The 22,556-nt window shown below is 46.0% G+C and overlaps 1 protein-coding gene across 1 annotated transcript in view; it reads left to right on the top strand.

Moving 5' to 3' along the window:
• COPG2 (coat protein complex I subunit gamma 2) overlaps positions 1–20,158 on the top strand; it is a 72,549-nt gene extending 52,391 nt beyond the window's left edge. Inside the window, exons 18-24 of the mRNA XM_077264440.1 lie at positions 27–92; positions 608–747; positions 1,422–1,593; positions 1,680–1,777; positions 2,013–2,151; positions 3,542–3,640; positions 17,947–20,158. Of these exons, the coding sequence (XP_077120555.1) occupies positions 27–92; positions 608–747; positions 1,422–1,593; positions 1,680–1,777; positions 2,013–2,151; positions 3,542–3,640; positions 17,947–18,077 (845 nt within the window). The 3' untranslated portion in view covers positions 18,078–20,158. The remainder of the gene's footprint in view (positions 1–26; positions 93–607; positions 748–1,421; positions 1,594–1,679; positions 1,778–2,012; positions 2,152–3,541; positions 3,641–17,946) is intronic.
• Positions 20,159–22,556: the final 2,398 nt, after the last annotated feature.

Genomic DNA, 22,556 nt, shown 5'->3' with positions numbered 1-22,556 from the left:
TATAACATTTTTTTTTTTTCTTTCAGATCTTGCCCCAGTGGCTGGCAAGCAGCTTGGCAAAACCGTTCCTGTGCGCCAAGACATATTTCAAGGTAATGGTGATTTTTTTTTTTTTAATGTGTATACAATACTTATATTAAATGTTATTGATTTTTCATTGGAAATGACATCCTATTATAAGAGAATTTCCAACCTCTTGGACCCTCGTAAATACTAGGAACTAATGTGAAGCCTTTATGTCTTTCATCTTTCTCCTTAGACAGTGGCTCTCCTAGCCACTCACTATGAAATAAAATGATGCTGATGCCTTTTAAGTATAAAACTAACACACTGGCCCAATTACATCGAGTGGGCTCCAAGTAATAAGAATATTACCCTCGCCCCCATAAACATTTGATTGTATATTTTAGTCAATGGTTATCAATTGTGATAAGAATCTCTAGAATTGTAGTTGTTAAATGTATAGGTAACCACGGAGGAAAAATTTTTGTGTGAGAATGATTGCAGTAATAAGGTGTAAGGAATTTGAATGTCCGAACTTGTTTTTGCTCAGACTTTTCACCTTCTCAGATTTGCCACAATTGATCTGATGCTCTTCTGCTTGCAGAACAACTGTCAGCCATTCCAGAATTCAGAAACTTGGGACCACTGTTTAAGTCCTCTGAACCTGTGCAACTCACAGAAGCAGAAACCGAGTACTTTGTACGCTGTGTTAAGCATGTTTTCACGGATCATATTGTATTTCAGGTTGGTGTGCTTTTCTTTCCTGTATATTTTGGGGTTTTAAGGCCACATGTACACCTTTTGCACATAGTTTTTATTGTTAATTTGATTTCTAAATGCAAAGATAAGCAACTTAGTAAATATTAAACATTTACTACCAGTTTGCTGCTTGAGTGTGTCTGCAAGTCCTTTATCTAGCACAGTGCTCTGCAAAGAAGATATAAATCCATCAGACTCTCTCTGTACTCCCATCCCTTTCATCGTTGGCTATAGTATAGTAGTAATACAAATTTCTCCACTGTGTAGAGAGGGGGAAACCATTTACAGTCTCTGGGATGGCAGAGAAAATGGGCTATAGGTGAGGATAAAAGCACATGGAGCGGAAACAAGTGCAATACTAGAGCTAAGATGACGTATGAAAGGAAGTGAAGACATCACACCCTGAATACACACAGAGATCACATCCAGCATTTATTACATGGAGGGACACTCCAACAAGAGAAAAATCTGAAACTTGGATCATGCAAACTGCATATCAGGGGTCTGAAAATGAATGATGATTGCTATTTTATTAACTTCCGGTATCCCCTGTCATATGGAAAAAAGATTTATTTCCACGTCAGAGGTGTTCATATCCTTTACATATATAAAGTATTCCCCTGTAAAATAGTTTCTTCATTTTCCCTTTGTTCATATAGTTTGACTGTACCAACACCCTGAACGACCAGCTCTTAGAAAAGGTTATTGTTCAAGTGGAGCCTTCAGAAGGGTATGAAGTAGTCTGTTATGTCCAAGCGCCGAGTCTCCAGTACAACCAGCCTAGCATATGCTACACTCTCGTCAGGCTTCCTGAAGATGAGTCCACAGCAGGTACATCAATGGAAAAGAAGTGTGTGCTGTGTGTTCCTATTTCCTTCTCATCTTGAATTATGTGATGGATTTATTTTCTTTTTCAGTGTCTTGCACATTTAACTGTACAATGAAGTTTGTGGTCAGAGACTGTGATCCTCACACAGGAGTCCCTGATGATGAAGGTTACAGCGATGAATATGTGGTATGTTCGTTCATGAGGGCTCTGCAGCAGAACATACTATTTATATGCCTCATTGTACCTTTAGTTTGTGTGCATTTTATGTAGATTTTTGGGGGAAATGTGGCCTCATAGATTTCCGTAGTAAAGCTTAAAGGATGAATTGGAATCTTTTATAAATGTTGACCATGATATAAATATAATATAAATGGGAGAAACAGTGATATTTCTACGATTTGTATTTATTTTATTTATGTAGCTTGAAGACTTAGAGGTTACTATTGAAGACCATATTCAAAAAGTGTTGAAGCCAAATTTTGGAGCAGCATGGGATGAGGTTGGAGACTCCCATGAAAAAGAGGAAACCTTTGCGCTCAGTACTACTAAAACCCTGGAAGGTAAGTAAATCTCTCTCAGTAATCTGTCACACAGACTTTGCTTTGTATGGGGCTTTATTGGGTGTATGAGAGATGTCCACATTCCTACTACAAAAAAGTTTTGCAACAGGACCTTGTTCATTGTGAGGCCCATAGTATATGGCGTTTTAGTGACATGTAAATCTGGTGTTACCTCGCAAATATTAACTCACTGACTCGCTTCATTCACAATACGCATTATAACACCAATACACTGTTCTCCGTGTGCACGTGTGTGGGACGTTTGGCGGTAAAGGTAAAAACGGACATGTCTGCGTGTTTTACACACGGGTCATCAAGACACGCTGAAATCTGCATAGACCCATTCATTTGAATGGGTCTACGAGTGTCAGTGTCTCCGGTACGTCAGCAAACCCTCACTATACGTACCGGAGGCACTGACGAGTGAAACCAGCCTAACACTGTGCTCGCAATTAAAGAGCAATGAATATTCACTGCTCTTCACACACATAGTTCCAGCGTGGAGAGCAGTGAGTATTCCAGCAGCTGTGCTCTGCTTGTACGCAGTGCATGACGTCCCTGCCATACGCTGCTTACAAGCATAAATCTGCTGCTGGCATCGGAACAGGACACTGCGAGGGAGCACAGGGAATATAAGTAGAAGGGTTTGTGTTTTGTTTTTTTCTGATGGGTTAATCATACCAGGATAAGGATGGGGCAATGCATACCAGGATAGGGATGATGGGACCATGCCTACCAGGCTAGGGATAAGGGGGCCATTCCTATCAGGCTAGAGATGAGGGGGCTATGCATACCAGGATAGGGATGGGGAGACCATGCCTACTAGAATAGGCATGGCCCCCTCATCCCTATCAGGCTAGGGATGAGGGGGCTATGCATACCAGTCTAGGGATTGGGGACCATGCCTACAAGGATAGTGATGAGGAGGGCCATGCATACCAGGACGGAGATGGGGGCCCTGCATACCAGGATAGGGATGAGGGGGACCATGCCTACTAGGAGAGGGATGAGGGGGCAATGCCTATCAAGCTGGAGATGAGGGGGCAGTTCAAACCTGGATGGGGATGAGGGGACCGTGCATACCAGTATAACTCGCTCTCTGGTTTAAGGTCATAAAAATTAAAAGTTTGAAAATTGTCAGATTTTCAAAATTTTCACCAATTTTCCAATGTTAACACAAATAAACATGAGTCATAAAGAACAAAATTTACTGCTATCATGAAGTACAATTTGTTGTGAAAAAACATCCTCAAAATCAATGGGATCCGTTAGTAACATTGGTCAGAACTTGAAAAAATTGGCCATGTCATGAAGGTGAAAACAGGCTTGGGGTGAAGGGGTTAACAATATTGTTAACTTTTTTTTTTTTTTAACATTTTTGTGACCATAGATGCTGTTACAAATATCATAAAATTTCTGGGAATGCAACCATGTGAGCGATCTGACAAGGTGCCAGAGAACAAGAACTCTCATGTGCTTTATCTCTCAGGTGAGCAGAAATTGAGCATACTTCTAGGTAGTCGCTTTGTTGTGGATTTCAGATTACTAGATTATTGTGTCCTACAATGCAATATGTAAAATGATCACGGACAGTTTATGCAACTCATGTGAAGCAAATCCAAATGGATTGAAATTGCTGGGTCTAAATTCTGCCTGAATTCGATTATGTTCATTACCTGCCTATATAGTGCAACATAGAGTAATTATTACAGAATAATGTAGAAGTTTTTGTCTGCTATTTTGATAGGTGAAGGATAAAACCCATGTTATGGTTTCCCTGATAACGATAATATTTACGACTATGCTTCTGATGGGTCATTATTATCTAACATTAGCCTGATGTAAAACAGTCTTTGCTGACCAGTCACACTGCAGATTACATTTTTCAGAGCAGTATAGAGAATGAAAACTTGTGTGACTACTTGCAGTGGCCAGCCAAAATAGTGTCCATGGTGGAGGATAGACAGAGAGACAACCAGGTCTGAACTGGGTATCAAGGGATCAGATGGGTGATATCATCCCAATAGTTGACAGGCAATCAGAGATTGACATTCTGTCTACACATAAGGGCTGTTTCCCATCAATTTTCAATATAGGACATGTCTACATGACTTTCCATGGGCCGCTCGGTCCTCGAAAAATCAAGGAATTGTGAACTGCCCCAATCACTATTTTAGGTACAATTGTTATCTTTGAAAAAGCAACTAACACTTGTATGCAAAAACTGACATTGGAATGAGCCATAAGGGCAGGTACTGGATAATGAATTGGCTCATCTGAGCTGTGACAGAGCTCTACTTACCTAACTGCTGACCTGATTTTTCATTTATAAACCCTTGTACACTACATCTCTGTATGACTGGGCTCTCACACATATTGACTCGTATTCCAAAGGTAGTATTACACAGAGAATCTCTAATTTCTCCAGGTAGATTAGAAATGAATGGACGTTAAAAGGATATTATCATCTCCAAGATCCTATCCTAATATGTAGGTGTAGTAGTAATAATAATTTCTCCTTCGCCTCATTGGGGGACAAAGGACCGTGGGTGTATGCTGCTGCCACTAGGAGGCTGCCACTAAGTGAATATAGAAAAATTAGCTCCTCTTCTGCAGTATACACCTACCACTGGCTCCAGCCAGAACCAGTTCATGCTTAGTGTCTGTAGGAGGCACATGGGTCTAGTCTTCAAACCACAATTTTTTATTCTATTTTTTACCTTTTACTATTTTTTCCATGGATTACAGGAGCAACAGATCCCTTCAGGGTTCCGATCTCCCCAAATCCGCAACAGGCGGGAACGTGGAGTGTCGCCTCCACGTAACCCTGCACCGTTAAAGCCATGCCTGAGCTTCTTTAGGGGCAACAGTTCCCTTCAGGGTTCCGATTTCCTCAAACCAACAACAGGCGGGAACGTGGAGTGTTGCCTCCACATACCTCCTCCTGCACCATTAAAAGGTATGCCTGAGCTTCTTTAGGGGCGACTGGTTCATTCAGGGTTCCGATCTCCCCACATCAACAACGGATGAGAACATGGAGTGTCACCTCCATGTACCCTCTCCTGAGCCAACCAACAGCCCTGCTCCATCCTAAGGGAGTCAACCCCTAGGATGTCCAGAGGCTCTTATGGTGTCCGTGCGGCCCCCACTGCATCGCCCTGACTGAACAGCAGCGATGAATGGAGGGCGGATGGTCCCTCTCCACCTCCCTGTCAAAGGGATGATGGATTGAGGGCTCCCTGCACCTTCCATAATGCAGTTGACCTGAAGGCAGGAGCGCTTCTGTCTGGGTCCTGCGCTTCGGCGGTCTCCAGACTGGGACGCACACAATCGGTAAGTGTGGGCCCGGGATGTGGCGAATGCAGCGGCACTGGCAGAGGGCTCCGACACCAGTGGGTGAAGCGCTTGGGCCACGGCCTCCCCTCTCCCCTGGGTGCGTTCCGGCAGGTATGTATAAATTTAGGCCCCTTCTTGGGCCTATTCTAAAGAAACTCCACCCCCTCTGGCCCCTGTCATGACATCGCAGCAGTGCTCCACCTATTTTCTTGAGATAGTAGCTCCAACTCCACCCTCCTCTTGGCACGTCTTGTTCCCGGCGAGACTTCCCCCTGCAAATCTTGGCGGCACTCTTTCTTCGCCGGATGCATCAATGGGATAATAGCGCTGTCACCGCCTACTGCGTCCCACACACGGTGAGACTTCCTGGACCCTCAGCGGCCATATTCAGCGCTCTGCACCTGCAGCCTGGTCGCATATGGTGGCAGCTCCTATACCGGTCACTTTGGATCTTTCTAACAGGCCGCCTCACTGCTCTGTCGGCCTGCCTAGTCCCCTGCGGAGGACCGCTCACTCGGGGCCTCAGGCAGGGTAAGATCAGGATGGTGCTCTCTCTATGTATATATGTAATATATATACAGTATATATACAGCACAGACCAAAAGTTTGGACACACCTTCTCATTTAAAGTTTTTCTGTATTTTCATGACTCTGAAAATTGTAAATTCACACTGAAGGCATCAGAACTATGAACTAACACATGTGGAATTATATACTTAACAAAAAAGTGTGAAACAACCGAAAAATATGTCTTATATTCTAGGTTCTTCAAAGTAGCCACCTTTTGCTTTGATGACTGCTGTGCACACTCTTGGCATTCTCTTGATGAGCTTCAAGAGGTAGTCACCGGGAATGGTTTTCACTTCACAGGTGTGCCCTGTCAGGTTTAATAAGTGGGATTTCTTGCCTTATAAATTGGGACCATCAGCTCTGTGGAGCAGAAGTCTGGTGGATACACAGCTGATAGTCCTACTGAATAGACTGTTAGCTGCTTTTTTCTTCCCATAATACAAATTCTAAGTAAAGAAAAACGAGTGGCCATCATTACTTTGTCAGTCCGAAAAATTGGGAAAACTTTGAAAGTGTCCCCAAGTGCAGTGGCAAAAGCTATCAAGCCCTACAAAGAAACTGGCTCACATGAGGACCGCCCCAGGAAAGGAAGACCAAGTCACCTCTGCTTCTGAGGATAAGTTTATCCGAGTCATCAGCCTCAGAAATCGCAGGTTAACAGCAGCTAACATTAGAGACCAGGTCAATGCCACACAGAGTTCTAGCAGCAGACACATCTCTACAACAACTGTTAAGAGGAGACTTTGTGCAGCAGGCCTTCATGGTAAAATAGCTGCTAGGAAACCACTGCTAAGGACAGGCAACAAGCAGAAGAGTCTTGTTTGGGCTAAAGAACACAAGGAATGGACATTAGACCAGTGGAAATCTGTGCTTTGGTCTGATGAGTCCAAATTTGAGATCTTTGGTTCCAACCACCGTGTCTTTGTGCGACGCAGAAAAGGTGAACAGATGGACTCTACCTGGTTCCCACCGTGAAGCATGGAGGAGGAGGTGTGATGGTGTGGGGGTGCTTTGCTGGTGACACTGTTGGGGATTTATTCAAAATTGAAGGCATACTGAACCAGCATGGCTACCACAGCATCTTGCAGCGGCATGCTATTCCATCTGGTTTGCGTTTAGTTGGACCATCATTTATTTTTCAACAGGACAATGACCCCAAACACACCTCCAGGCTGTGTGAGGGCTATTTAACCAAGAAGGAGAGTGATGGGGTGCTATGCCAGATGACCTTGCCTCCACAGTCACCAGACCTGAACCCAATCGAGATGGTTTGGGGTGAGCTGGACCGCAGAGTGAAGGCAAAAGTGCCAACAAGCGCTAACCATTTCTGGGAACGCCTTCAAGATTGTTGGAGACCATTCCCGGTGACTACCTCTTGAAGCTCATGAAGAGAATGCCAAGAGTGTGCAAAGCGGTCATCAAAGCAACCTAGAATATAAGACATAATTTCAGTTGTTTCACACTTTTTTGTTGAGTATATAATTCCACATGTGTTAGTTCATAGTTTTGATGCCTTCAGTGTGAATGTACAATTTTCATAGTCATGAAAATACAGAAAAATCTTTAAATGGGAAGGTGTGTCCAAGCTTTTGGTCTGTACTAGATAGATATATATATATATATATATATAGAGAGAGAGAGAGAGAGAGAGTTATATAGATATAGATATATAGATATATATATATATATATATATATATATATATATATATATATATATATATATATATATATATATATATATATACACTCACCGGCCACTTTATTAGGTACACCATGCTAGTAACGGGTTGGACCCCCTTTTGCCTTCAGAACTGCCTCAATTCTTCGTGGCATAGATTCAACAAGGTGCTGGAAGCATTCCTCAGAGATTTTGGTCCATATTGACATGATGGCATCACACAGTTGCCGCAGATTTGTCGGCTGCACATCCCAAAGATGCTCCATACAAGGCAGGATGGATCCATGCTTTCATGTTGTTTACGCCAAATTCTGACCCTACCATCCGAATGTCGCAGCAGAAATCGAGACTCATCAGACCAAGCAACGTTTTTCCAATCTTCTACTGTCCAATTTCGATGAGCTTGTACAAATTGTAGCCTCAGTTTCCTGTTCTTAGCTGAAAGGAGTGGTACCCGGTGTGGTCTTCTGCTGCTGTAGCCCATCTGCCTCAAAGTTCGACGCACTGTGCGTTCAGAGATGCTCTTAGGCCTACCTTGGTTGTAACGGGTGGCGATTTGAGTCACTGTTGCCTTTCTATCAGCTCGAACCAGTCTGCCCATTCTCCTCTGGCATCAACAAGGCATTTCCGCCCACAGAACTGCCGCTCACTGGATTTTTTTTCTTTTTCGGACCATTCTCTGTAAACCCTAGAGATGGTTGTGCGTGAAAATCCCAGTAGATCAGCAGCTTCTGAAATACTCAGACCAGCCCTTCTGGCACCAACAACCATGCCACGTTCAAAGGCACTCAAATCACCTTTCTTCCCCATACTGATGCTCGGTTTGAACTGCAGGAGATTGTCTTGACCATGGCTACATGCCTAAATGCACTGAGTTGCCGCCATGTGATTGGCTGATTAGAAATTAAGTGTTAACAAGAAGTTGGACATGTACCTAATAAAGTGGCCAGTGAGTGTATATATATATATAGATAGATAGATAGATAGATAGATAGAGAGATAGATAGAGAGATAGATAGATATAGAGAGATAGATAGATAGATATATAGATAGATAGATATATATATAGATATATAACACTACCATTCCAAAGTTTAGGGTCACGTAGAAATTTCCTTATTTTTGGAAGAAAAGCACTGTTTTTTCCAATTAAGCTAACATTTAAATGTTCAGAAATACACTGTTAATGTGGTAAATGACCATTCTAGCTGCAAATGTCTGGTTTGTAATGCAATATCTTCATAGGTGTATTGAGGCCCATTTCCAACAACCATCATTCCAGTGATCTTATGGTACTTTGTGTTTGCTAACTGTGTAAGAAGGCTAATGGATGGTGAGAATACCCTTGAAAACCATTGTGCAAGTATGTTAGCACAGCTGAAAACAGTTTGGCTGATTAGAGAACCTATAAACCTGACCTTCCTTTGAGCTAGTTGAGAATCTGGAGCATTACATTTGTTGGTTTCATTAAACTCTCAAAATGGCCAGACAAAAAGAACTTTCATGTGAAACTCGACAGGTTATTCTTGTTCTTAGAAATGAAGGCTATTCCATGCTAGAAATTGCCAAGAAACTGAAGATTTCCTACAATGGTCTGTACTACTCCCTTCAGAGGAGAGCACAAACAGGCTCTAACCAAAGTAGAGAAGTGGGAGGTCCCGCTGCACAACTGAGCAACAAGACAAGTACATTAGAGTATGTAGTTTGAGAAATCGATGCTTCACAGGTTCTCAACTGGCAGCTTAATTAAATAATACACGCAAAACGCCAGTGTCAACATCTACAGTGAAGAGGTGACTTCGGGATGCTGGCCTTCAGGGCAGAGAGGCAAAGAAAAAGCCATATCTGAGACTGGCTAATTAAAGGAAAAGATTAATATGGGCAAAAGAACACAGACATTGGACAGAGGAAGATTGGAAAAAAGTGTTATGGACAGCCGAATCCAAGTTTGAGGTGTTTGGATCACACAGAAGAACATTTGTGAGACGCAGAACACCTGAAAAGATGCTGGAAGAGTGCTTGACGCCATCTGTCAAGCATCGTGGAGGTAATGTCATGGTCTGGGGATGCTTTGGTGCTGGGAAAGTGGGAGATTTGTACAAGGTAAAAAGGATTTTGAATAAGGAAAGCTATCACTTCATTTTGCAACGCCATGCCATACCCTGTGGACAGCACTAGATTGGAGTCAATTTCATCCTACAACAGGACAATGACCCAAAGCTCACCTCCAAATTATGCAAGAACTATTTAGGGAAGATGCAGGCAGCTGGTCTGTCTGTAATCGAGTGGCCAGTGCAATCATCAGGTCTCAACCCCATTGAGCTGTTGTGGGAGCAGCTTGACCGTATGGTATGCAAAAAGTGCCCATCAAGCCAAACCAACTTGTAGGAGGGGCTTCTGGAAGCATGGGGTGAAATTTCTCCAGATTACCTCAGCAAATTAGCTGCTAGAATGCCAACGGTCTGTAATTGCTGCAAAGGGAGTATTCCTTGACGAAAGCAAAGTTTGAAGGAGAAAATTATTATTTCAAATAAAGATCTTTCTTTGAACCTTGCCAAATGAATTGAAAATCTAGGCCAGACATTGACAACTCATTTGATCAATAAAGGTAAGAAAACACAAAATTGTGTGGGTGACCCTAAACTTTGGAATCGTAGCGTGTGTGTATATATGTATATATATATGTGTGTGTGTGTGTATGTATGTATATATATGTGTGTGTGTGTGTATGTATGTGTGTATATATATATATATATATATATATATATATTATAGCATCGTGATTACTCGCCAATCCCGCCCCCTGCACAGTAGCTCTGCCCCCCACCACTTCACACATAATCCTGCCCCCCACCCCATTACCACACACAATCCGCACCACATCACCACACACAATCCCGCCCCCCCACAATTCCCACCCCATTACCACACACAATCCCGCCCCCCCACCACATCACCACACATAATCCCGCCCCCCCACCACATCACCACACACAATCCCGCCCCCCCACCACATCACCACACACAATCCCGCCCCCCACCACATTACAACACATAATCCCACCCCCCCACCACATTACTACAGATAATCCCACCCCCACCACATTACCACACACAATCCCGCCCCCCCACCACATCACCACACATAATCCCGCCCCCAACACATCACCACACAATCCCGCCCCCCAACATATCACCACACATAATCCTGCCCCCCACCCCTTTACCACACAATCCAGCCCCCCAACACATCACCACACATAATCCTGCCCCCCACCACATTACAACACATAATCCCGCCCTCCCAACATATCACCACACATAATCCTGCCCCCCACCCCTTTACCACACAATCCCGCCCCCCACCCAATTACCACACATAATCCCGCCCTCCCACCTCATCACCACACACAATCCCGCCACATCACCACACATAATCCCGCCCCCCAATATATCACCACACATAATCCTGCCCCCCACCCCTTTACCACACAATCCCGCCCCCCAACACATCACCACACACAATCCCACCCCATTACCACACATAATCCCGCCCCCCCACCTCATCATCACACACAATCCCGCCACTCCACACATTACTACACATAATCCCGCCCCCCACCACATTACCACAGATAATCCCGCCCCCCACCACATTATCACACATAATCCCGCGCCCCTACCTCATCACCACACATAATCCCACCACATCACCACACATAATCCCGCCCCCAACACATCACACATAATCCCATCCCCCACCCCATTACCACACACAATCCTGCCCTCCCACATCATCACTACACATAATCCCGCCCCCCACCACATTACCACAGATAGTCCCGCCCCCCACCACATTACCACACACAATCCTGCCCTCCCACATCATCACCACACATAATCCCGCCACTCCACCACATTACTACACATAATCCCGCCCCCACCACATTACCACAGATAGTCCCGCCCCCCACCACATAATCCTGCCCCCCACCACATTACCACACACAATCCCGCCCCCCACCACATTACCACACACAATCCCGCCCCACCACCACATTATTACGCATAATCCCGCCCCCACCACATTACCACAGATAATCCCACCCCCACATTACTACAGATAATCCCGCCCCCCAATATATCACCACACATAATCCTGCCCCCCACCCCTTTACCACACAATCCCGCCCCCCAACACATCACCACACACAATCCCACCCCATTACCACACATAATCCCGCCCCCCCACCTCATCATCACACACAATCCCGCCACTCCACACATTACTACACATAATCCCGCCCCCCACCACATTACCACAGATAATCCCGCCCCCCACCACATTATCACACATAATCCCGCGCCCCTACCTCATCACCACACATAATCCCACCACATCACCACACATAATCCCGCCCCCAACACATCACACATAATCCCATCCCCCACCCCATTACCACACACAATCCTGCCCTCCCACATCATCACTACACATAATCCCGCCCCCCACCACATTACCACAGATAGTCCCGCCCCCCACCACATTACCACACACAATCCTGCCCTCCCACATCATCACCACACATAATCCCGCCACTCCACCACATTACTACACATAATCCCGCCCCCACCACATTACCACAGATAGTCCCGCCCCCCACCACATAATCCTGCCCCCCACCACATTACCACACACAATCCCGCCCCCCACCACATTACCACACACAATCCCGCCCCACCACCACATTATTACGCATAATCCCGCCCCCACCACATTACCACAGATAATCCCACCCCCACATTACTACAGATAATCCCGCCCCCCACCACATTACCACAGATAATCCTGCCCCCCACCACATTACCACACATAATCCCGCCCCACCACATTACCACACATAATCCCGCCCCCTACATCACCACACATAATCCCGCCCCCAACACATCACCACACTATTGTTATTAACTTAATTTTAAGTTAATTTACCACCTGCGCAAGCGCTATTGAATGGTGTCATTATTTACTTTAATTTAATCATCAGCAACATTAATTAGATAGCAATAAGCGTGCTTAGCGTTAGCTGGCTAGAAACTTCTAGTATATATATGTATGTATGTGTGTGTATATGTATGTATGTGTGTGTGTGTGTGTGTGTGTGTGTGTATATATATATATATATATATATATATATATATATATATATATATATATATATATATATATATATATATTCTACTTTGAAGAACCTAGAATATAAGACATTTTCAGTTGTTTCACGCTTTTTTGTTAAATATATAATTCCACATGTGTTACTGTATTTTTCGGACTATAAGACGCACCCCAAATTTGGGGTGAAAATTGCAGAAAAAAGATTTTTTATAAGATGGGGGTCCGTCTTATTGTCCGAATTTAAGATCTCTTACCTGAGGGCAGGCAGTGGCAGAGCAGGGTCACAGGAGGCATGGTGGTGGCAGAGGTGAGGTGATGCTGAGGTGCGGGGGCCACTCCATGGCCTGGTGTCCATGGGGAGGTTGCGGCAGTGCTGTGGCGGCGGAAGATGTGCGGTCACTTCCTCAGGTGGCGGCGGCCAGGGTCCCTTCCACATTTGAGGTGAGGCCACGGCAGTATTGAAGGAGAGCAGCAGAGCTGGGTGAGTCACGGTTTTCCCGGTGGCGTCGGGCTTACCGGCATTGTGGCGGCGACAGAGGTGCGGGGATGATGTGGCGCGGTGAGCGGTATGGCGTGAGCAGGGTCCCGTCCACATTTGAGGTGAATCCGCGGCCCGGTATTGTAGGAGAGCAGCAGAGTTGGGTGAGTTACGGTTTTCCCGGTGGCGGCGGCCATCTTTCTGAGGCCGCACGTGCGCAGATTCAGTACTCTGCTTCCCAGGGCTTCAGGAAAATGGCCGCGGGAGGCCGCGCGTGCACAGATGGAGATCGCGGCGGCCATTTTCCTGAAGCCGAGATCTCAATCTGCGAACTCGGCTTCAGGAAAATGGCCACCGCGATTGTCATCTGCGCACGCACGGCCTCCCGCGGCCATTTTCCTGAAGCCCCAGGAAGCAGAAAACTCAATCTGCGCACGCGCGGCCTCAGGAAGATGGCCGCCGCCACTGGGAAAACCGTAACTCACCCAGCTCTGCTGCTCTCCTTCAATACCGGGCCGTGGATTCACCTCAAATGTGGACGGGACCCTGCTCACGCCATACCGCTCACCGCGCCACATCATCCCCGCACCTCTGTCGCCGCCACAATGCCGGTAAGCCTGCGTTCCAACTAGAAGACGCACCCCCCATTTTCCTCACAATTTTTTGGGGGAAAAAGTGCGTCTTATAGTCGGAAAAATACTGTAATTCATAGTTTTGATGCCTTCAGTGTGAATTTACAATTTTCATAATCATGAAAATACAGAAAAATCTTTAAATGAGAAGGTGTGTCCAAACTTTTGGTCTGTACTATACATACATACATACATGCATGCATATACACGCACACACACACACACACACATATACACATATATATATATCCCTCCCATCCTGGCCAAATGGTTCTTCCATTAAAGATCCCACGGACCATCAATTAGAAAATCTGGCCCGTTCGGTTTTTTGGAGCGTCAGATGCGGCTCTCTCTGCCTCTTTTGCCGCAACGTGGGTAGCTAAGGCTATGGTCTCTTGGGCTGACTCTGTCCAGAACCATTCAGGATAGTGACCTTTCCCTGGAGGCAGTGGACCTAGCAAACCAGATCTCCCTAGCCGGGGATTATTTGGTGTACGCTTCCCTGGAAGCAGCTAACGGGGCTGCTATTGCAGCTGCACACGACATCTCCATTAGACGAGCATTGTGGCTCAGGTAATGGTGAGTGGACTTTTCTTCTATAAGGTCCTTAATGTCTGCCTTACCAGAGCGGTCGTTTATTTGGAGGGAAACTGGATCAGCTTATCTCTGATGCCACAGGTGGGAAAAGTAGATTCCTTCCCCAGCAAAAAAACATGCGACCATTTCGGTGTCAGCAACAGACTCGTATCCGGTCCTTTGGCAGAAATCCGGGCTGGTCCACTACAACAGCCTCTTCCGGATCGGGACGTTCTCCGCATAGGGACAGGGGCCCCCGGGTTTCGTATAGACCCAACCAGTCGTGAAAGAGCCATTAAACAGCCAGCTCTAGGGCCCAATGACTCGTGGCATTTTCTGGTCGACACAAACAAGTACTACTTTGGTTTCGTCAGGCCTGGCTTTCTGTCGTTCTCGACAAATGGGTCAGGGACCTGGTGTCCTCCGGATACAGAATAGAATTTTCTTCTCGTCTTCCGGAAAGGCTCTTCCCCCCTCAAAACAGAGGCGCGGGCACAATCCTTTTACCGAGTCTTCGATTCGCTATGCCACCACAGGGTCATTATTCCGGTTCCAGAATTCGAGAGGTTCGAGAAGTTCTACTCAAACCTATTTGTGGTTCCAAAGAAAGTCGGAACGGTATGTCCTATCCTGGACCTGAAACTTCTAGACAAGTTTGTCAAGATCCAGCACTTCAGGATGGAGTCCTTCCACTCGGTCATCACCTCGAAGGGGAAGGGGGAGTTTCTAGTATCCATCAACATTCAGGATGCTTTTCTTCATATCCTCTTGACCGGCTGGGCCGCTTGTCCCCGCATGTCAAGCAGGTGTTCAGGGGGTGGAGGTTCAGATCTTCCCTCCACCCGGGGAAATCCCTTCTCCCGGTTCAATGGCTGGTGGTAAATACCGGCACCAGTCTTCTCGGCTGGGGAGCGGTCTTTCGTCACCACACTGCCCAGGGGCGCTGATCAGCATTCGGTCAACCCAGCAGTTCACATCCCAGACGTGGGAAACTAGGCGACAGACTTCCTCAGCTGTCGCCTCGGGAGAGTATTTACTTCATCCGGAGGTCTTCCAGCGGATCTGTGATTGCTGAGGGACACGGACGATGATCTGATGGCTTCAAGTTTATACGCCAAGGTACCAGAGTGCATAGCTCGGTCTCTAGATCCAGAATCCATTGCAGCGGATGCACAGGTTCTTCTGTGGCATCAGTTTCGACTTCCGTTACTTCTGTGGGTCATCAGGAAGATCATGGCGGAAGGGGTCCCAGGGATCCTACTCGCTCCGGATTGGCCACGCCAGGCATGGTATGCGAAGTTGGTGCAGTTCGTCGCCGACGTCCCCTGGCGATTGCAGGATCGACCACATCTGCTCTCCTAGGGCCCGATTTGCCACCAGAACTCAGGGACCCTGTGTTTAATGGCTTAGCCATTGAATCCTGTGTCCTAACCCAGGCTGGGTTCTTCCAACAGGTGGTTTCTACTATGATTAGTGTAGGTAAGCATGCGTCAGTATGCATCTGTCACCACACCTGGAAAACCTTTTTCGCACGGTGCAGAGGCCGTGGACGTACTCCTCTCGTCTTCTCCAATCCTACCATTTTGGAGTTCCTCCAGACCGGCCTGAATCTTAAACAGCGCTTAGCTCCCTCAAAGGTCAGATTTCGGCCTTACCGGTTTTGTTCCAGGCAGGATTGCTTCTAATCTGCAAATGAGGACTTTGATTCAGGGGGTCTCTCATGTGGTCCCCCCCCTATGCTGTTGATGTCTGGGACCTTAACCTGGTCCTGGGTGTTCTTCAGGAGACTCATTTCGAACCGTTGCAGGACGTCTCGCTGACCTTTTCTTGGAAAGTCGTTTTTCTTGTCGAGGTGGCGTCAATCAGGAGGGTCTCTGAGTTAAACGCCCCGTCCTGTCGAGCCCCTTACCTAATTTTGCACCAGGACTTAGGTGGTTCTCAGGCCGTCTCCCTCCGTTTTGCCCAAAGTGGTCTCTTCTTTCCACCTTAACAAGGACATTGTTGTGCCCTTGTTTTGCCTGGCACAGGTACATCATATTGAGGGCTCTTCACACTCTGGATGGGGTGAAGGCTCTCAGAAGGTGCTTCTCGCCGACGGCGTCCTTCCATAAGTCGGACGCCTTTTTTGTGCTTCCTAAGAGTCACAGGAAGGGATTACCCGCCTCAAAGTCCACGATAGATTATCCGGTCAACACCAGCAAAGTAGGCCATCGCCTATCGTTCTCGATGAAGGGGTCTGGGACCTGGTGTCCTCCGGATACAAAATGGAATTTTCATCTGGGCCACTCAGCGCCAGGTGTCGGCGGAACAGGTCTGCAAGGCTGCATCTTGGTCCGGTCTGCACACATTCTCGAAACACTATAGTATCCACACTCAGGCCTCCGCAGATGTGGGCCTGGGCAGACAGATTCTGTGGGTGGCAGTAGCGCACCTCTTGTCAGTTGGTATGTTGGGTTTGATCTGTTATGTTGCTACCCACCCAGGGAGTACTTTAGGACATCCCACGGTCCTTTGCCCCCCCCCCCCAATGAGGCGAAAGAGAAACCGGTATTTTTGTGTACTCACTATAAAATCCTTTTCTCCGAGCCACTCATGGGGGACACAGCACCCATCCTGTTACCTGACTTCTTTTGCTTGTTCTTTTGTTGACGTGTTGTATCTTTATTTGATGTTTATGACCTCCTACTGCTTTGTCACTGAAGTGGTTCGGGCTAGAGCCAGTGGTAGGTGTATACTGCAGAGGAGGAGCTAATTTTTCTATATTCCCTTTGTATCAGCCTCCTAGTGGCAGCAGCATACACCCATGGTCTTGTGTCCCCCATTGAGTGGCTCAGAGAAAAGGATTTTATGGCCAAAATCCCTGTATTAGCAAATACCTCCAATTGGAAATGTAGTAGTTTTTCTGATTCACTATGTATCTTTCCTCATGTGCAGGCATTGCATGACCTTAGGTACCCATGGTTACAACCTCTAGCAACTAGCTAACTGTCACTATATCAGTGGTTGTAACGATGGAGACATAAGGTGTTGCAATGCCTGCACATGAGGAAAGACATAGCAAATCAGAAAAACTATACTACATTTCTAACTGGAGGTATTTGATAATAATAATATTAGTACACCTACTACATATTGGGATAGGATCTTGGAGATGAGAATATCCCTTTAAGTATTTCCTCTTTTACCATTAACGAGTTGTAATGATGTTTTTTTTTTTTTTTCTTGTCCTGATCATTGTCCTAAAAAATGGTTGACTATCACAATTATTTGAATGACTAATGTAAAGGTTTTAGTTATATTACATTTCACTCGGAATCCATACAATGCTTTTTTTCCTCATCCATCTTTAGGGGTATATAGAGGCGGCCATGATATTTTGGTTCGGTCCAGACTGGCACTGGCTGATGGAGTCACCATGCAGGTAACGGTTAGAAGCAGCGATGAGACCCCAGCTGATGTCATCCTGGCCTCTGTTGGCTGAATCTTCCCACAGAGCGTGCATTCCATCTGCCATCCATGGCGGGTAACATTTCCGGGATCCCTTCTACACTATGAACATTATTTTATTATTAAAGTCTTAAATTGGAAGCAGAGTGGCAGATGATCCTGCTGTCACCTCACCCAGTTCTGTCTGGGAAAACGATTACAAGACTTTTCTTTCCATTACCAGACCTCTTTTATACTTGAAGAATTTGTTCCTCTTATCCTCCCAAATTTCCATCATGTGGCACAAAAATGGAAGTGGTCAAGACGCATTTACAATAAAAATACAGTACAAATAGTTTATACTATATCACTTTAGCAAATGTCTTATTTTAAAAACCACACTGGAGACATTGATATTTCTCTGATCATAATTCACCTGGTAACATAACATGACTATTAAGAATCAGCATTCGCTCACATCCCACCTTAAAGGGTTTGCTTCTCTCGGCTATTTCCTGCAGTCCCATGTAGAATGAATGGCGCAGATATGTACATTCTAGATTTATACCCAAACAGATGGGGCATTGCTGAGCCTCGTCCGCAGGAAGATTCCAGTGGATATGAATAAGATATCCCCCTATTCCATGGCTACACAAGGTATAGCTCCTTTAACTACTTATTTTCATAACTATAAAGTAATATTTTCCATTACTTCAACACCGGAAAGCACCAGGTTTGTTATATTAAAGAGTTGTAAATTACTGTATCATTGCTCGAAGTCAAAACGGTATAATTTATTTGCAAGGACCAGAATCAGTCCAGTGTTTGAAATTGTAATGCACCTGTGTATGTAATTCTTAAAGGGGTTGTTAACACAAAAAATCATACATACACACAGTTTATCTTCTAAATGTGCCCTTAGTGTAACTATATATAACTTATAAACACATACTGGTATTTTTATTGATGTGTCCTTTTTTCCTGTTTTGCCACCAAGGCTGTGGAGCCGGTATAAAATGGGCTCACTCCAACTCCTAAAATATATAATAAATTGGCTCAGTGCAGGATGTGTTGTAAATGTTTTCATAAGAGTTTGGGAAAGTTATGAAATGTCCTATAAATGTCTGTTCTGTTCCTGATCTAAAGGTACCGTCACATTTAGCGACGCTGCAGCCATCTAGACAACGATGCCGATCGCTGCAGCATCGCTGTGTGGTCGCTGGAGAGCTGTCAGACAGCTCTCCAGCGACCAACGATGCCGAAGTCCCCGGGTAACCAGGGTAAACATCGGGTTACTAAGCGCAGGGCTGCGCTTAGTAACCCGATGTTTACCCTGGTTACCAGTGTAAATGTAAAAAAAAAAAAACACTACATACTTACATTCCGGTGTCTGTCGGGTCCCCCGGCGTTCTGCTTCCCTGCACTGTAAGCGCCGGCCATAAAGCAGAGCGGTGACGTCACCGCTGTGCCCTGCTTTACGGCCAGCCGGCGCTGACACAGTGCAGGGAAGCAGAACGCCGGGGGACACGACAGACACCGGAATGTAAGTATGTAGTGTTTTTTTTTTTTACATTTACACTGGTAACCAGGGTAAATATCGGGTTACTAAGCGCGGCCCTGCGCTTAGTAACCCGATGTTTACCCTGGTTGCCAGTGAAGACCAGTGAAGACATCGCTGAATCGGCGTCACACACACCGATTCAGCGATGTCAGCGGGTGATCCAGCAACGAAATAAGGTGCTGGCGTTCTAGCTCCGACCAACGATGTCACAGCAGGATCCTGATCGCTGCTGCTTGTCAAACACAACGATATCGCTGTCCAGGACGCTGCAACGTCACGGATCGCTAGCGATATCGTTGTTAAGTTGTTCAGTGTGAAGGTACCTTAAGGATTTCTGCTTGTCATTGAGATGATTCTGTTCAGTCAGGGATATTGAGGAGTTTGAGATTTGGCTTACCGACTCCACAGCCTTGATTGCCACATCAAAACTGTGTGTTAAAGGGAAGGGGTCTTCAGAAAAGTACATGTAGTTTACATACATTAAAAAAGTAATAACTTTACAAAATTATTTTTTATTTTTCAAAATGTCCATAATGTATTTTAAAAAATAAAAATGGAAATCCTGTGTTAAGTGATGGTCACAGTTCACCTCCTCTGTCTCCCTGCACAAAAAGCTTCTGTATAATTCAATAGGGTTAGAGCATTCTCTTGCTTCTTAGTTCGATATCATTGTTAAAAATAACAGGATGTATGAGCCTAATGGGCGTATTGGCCAGTGTGAAAATTGAAATATTTTTACATTGTGATATGAAAAATTTTGAAAAAAATCTAATTATTTGCTGTCTATGCATTGACTGCGACATAGAATGCTAGGTTAAAGTCCAACTTTATTTGCATAGAAATCCACAGACCAGTACTATGACAATTAAAACCATTCAGAGACACCATAAGTACCAGGTTTTATCCAATAATAAGGCTAAAAACCAAGCCACATGGATAGTAAGTAACGAGATATCACAGAGAATAAGAACATTATTTCAGTCCTAATATATGTGATAGATGCATGTACAATAAGGCATTATGAATAATATGTGAATATTCATTCCAATACATATGTAATAGATGCATCTTCAATAATGGGCTCATTCCCACTTGCGATGAAATCGGACGAATTCAGTCCCATAAAAAAATCGAATTGCCTTCGATCCAATCAAACCATATCGTGTGTTCATCTGCGTTTTTTTTTCCAGCTCTGATCACGATCAGACTGGAAAAAACTCGCAGCACGCTGCGATTGTAATCAGAAATTAGATCGCATTCCGCAAATAGAAGTAAATGAGTGCGAGAAAAAACTTGCACAGCGCTCTGACCATGCAAGTGGTGTCTGATTTTTTTTTTTTTTTTTAACACACCAATCTCCTTGGAAAAGCCTGCAATTCATGTCCCACGTACAGTAAAATCAGTGTGACAGGTTAGAATAGATATACACAGATATATAGATGTCAGTGACACGTGTATGTATGTATGTATATATACCGTATTTTTCGCTTTATAAGACGCACCCCCAAATTTGGTGAAGAAAAAGAGAAAAAAATAATTTTATGTTAAATGGGGGTCTGTCTTATAATGCCAGTGTCCGTCTTACAAATCATATATATGTCCCTCATCCTGGTATCTATATAACCCCCATCCTGGCACATGGCCCCCCTGTGCTGCTGGCGCACTGCCCCCCCATCTCATCCTGGATATGGCCCCTCCGTCACTATAAGCCCCCTGCTGGCACGCACATGGCCCCCCAGTCACTACATGCCCCCCTGCAGGCACACACATGCCCCCCCCCAGTCACTACATGCCCCCCTGCAGGCACACACATGCCCCCCCCAGTCACTACATGCCTCCCTGCAGGCACACACATGGCCCCCCCAGTCACTACATGCTCCCCTGCTGGCAGGCACATGATAAAATAACAAACACTTAACTCACCTTCTGATGATAGCTCCATGCTCCTCAGTTGCACTTCCTGTTTCCCAAGCATCAGATCATGTGACCTGGGCACACACTTATGAGGTGAGTTACCGTATTTTTCGGACTAAAAGACGCACCGGACCATAAGACGCACCCCAAATTTTCAGAATAAAAATAAGGAAAAAAAAAAAATTTTTCAAATGGGGGTACGTCTTACAGTCCGAATTCAGCTTACCAGTGAAGGGATCGGCACAGGTGGAGAAGTGGTCACAGGGGTCTTTCGGTGGTCCAGGCTGGTGCGTTGGCCTCCAGGAAATCCCATCCCAGGCTGGTGCTCTGTGCTGGGGCAGTGGCTGGGCCCCGGGGCAGTGGCTGGGCCCCGGGGCAGTGGCTGGGCCCCGGGGCAGTGGCTGGGCCCCGAGGCAGTGGCTGGGCTCCGGGCTGTGCTGCGGGGCTGTGGCAGCGGCTCTGGGCTCAGTGGGGGCTCCACCAGCATTTCGTCAAAGCCCGGAGGCCCCCGCCCCTCCGGCATGTTGCGGTGGCCTCCGAGAACATGGGCGCCGGAAAAATGGCCGCCGAGCCGGCGCATGCTCAGATTCAGATCTTGTTGCCGAGATCTCGCCCCGAGATCTCGAGAGACGAGATCTCGTTGACGAGATTTGAATCTGAGCATGCGGCGGCCATTTTCCCGGCGCCCATGTTCTCGGAGGCCACCGCAACATGCCGGATGAGCGGGGGGCCTCCGGGCTTTGACGAAATGCCGTCGGAGCCCCCACTGAGCCCAGAGAGCCGCTGCCACAGCCCCGCAGCACAGCCCCTGCCCGCAGCACAGCCCCTGCCCGCAGCACAGCCCCTGCCCGCAGCACAGCCACAGCTGCACCAGCATGGGAAGGGAGGCTGCATCGGGACCGCTGCCGCATACGGTAATTTGTAAGTATATTCCAACTACAAGACGCACCCCCATTTTCCCCTTACATTTTTGGGGAAAAAAGTGCGTCTTGTAGTCCGAAAAATACGGTAAGTGTTTGTTATTTTATCTTGTGCCTGCCAGAAGGGGGGCATGTAGTG

Source organism: Ranitomeya variabilis, chromosome 5 (assembly GCF_051348905.1).
Source record: "Ranitomeya variabilis isolate aRanVar5 chromosome 5, aRanVar5.hap1, whole genome shotgun sequence".
Taxonomy (NCBI): Eukaryota; Metazoa; Chordata; class Amphibia; order Anura; family Dendrobatidae; genus Ranitomeya; species Ranitomeya variabilis.
Note: the sequence above shows the minus strand (reverse complement) of the source record. Positions and strands in the feature narration are given on the sequence as shown.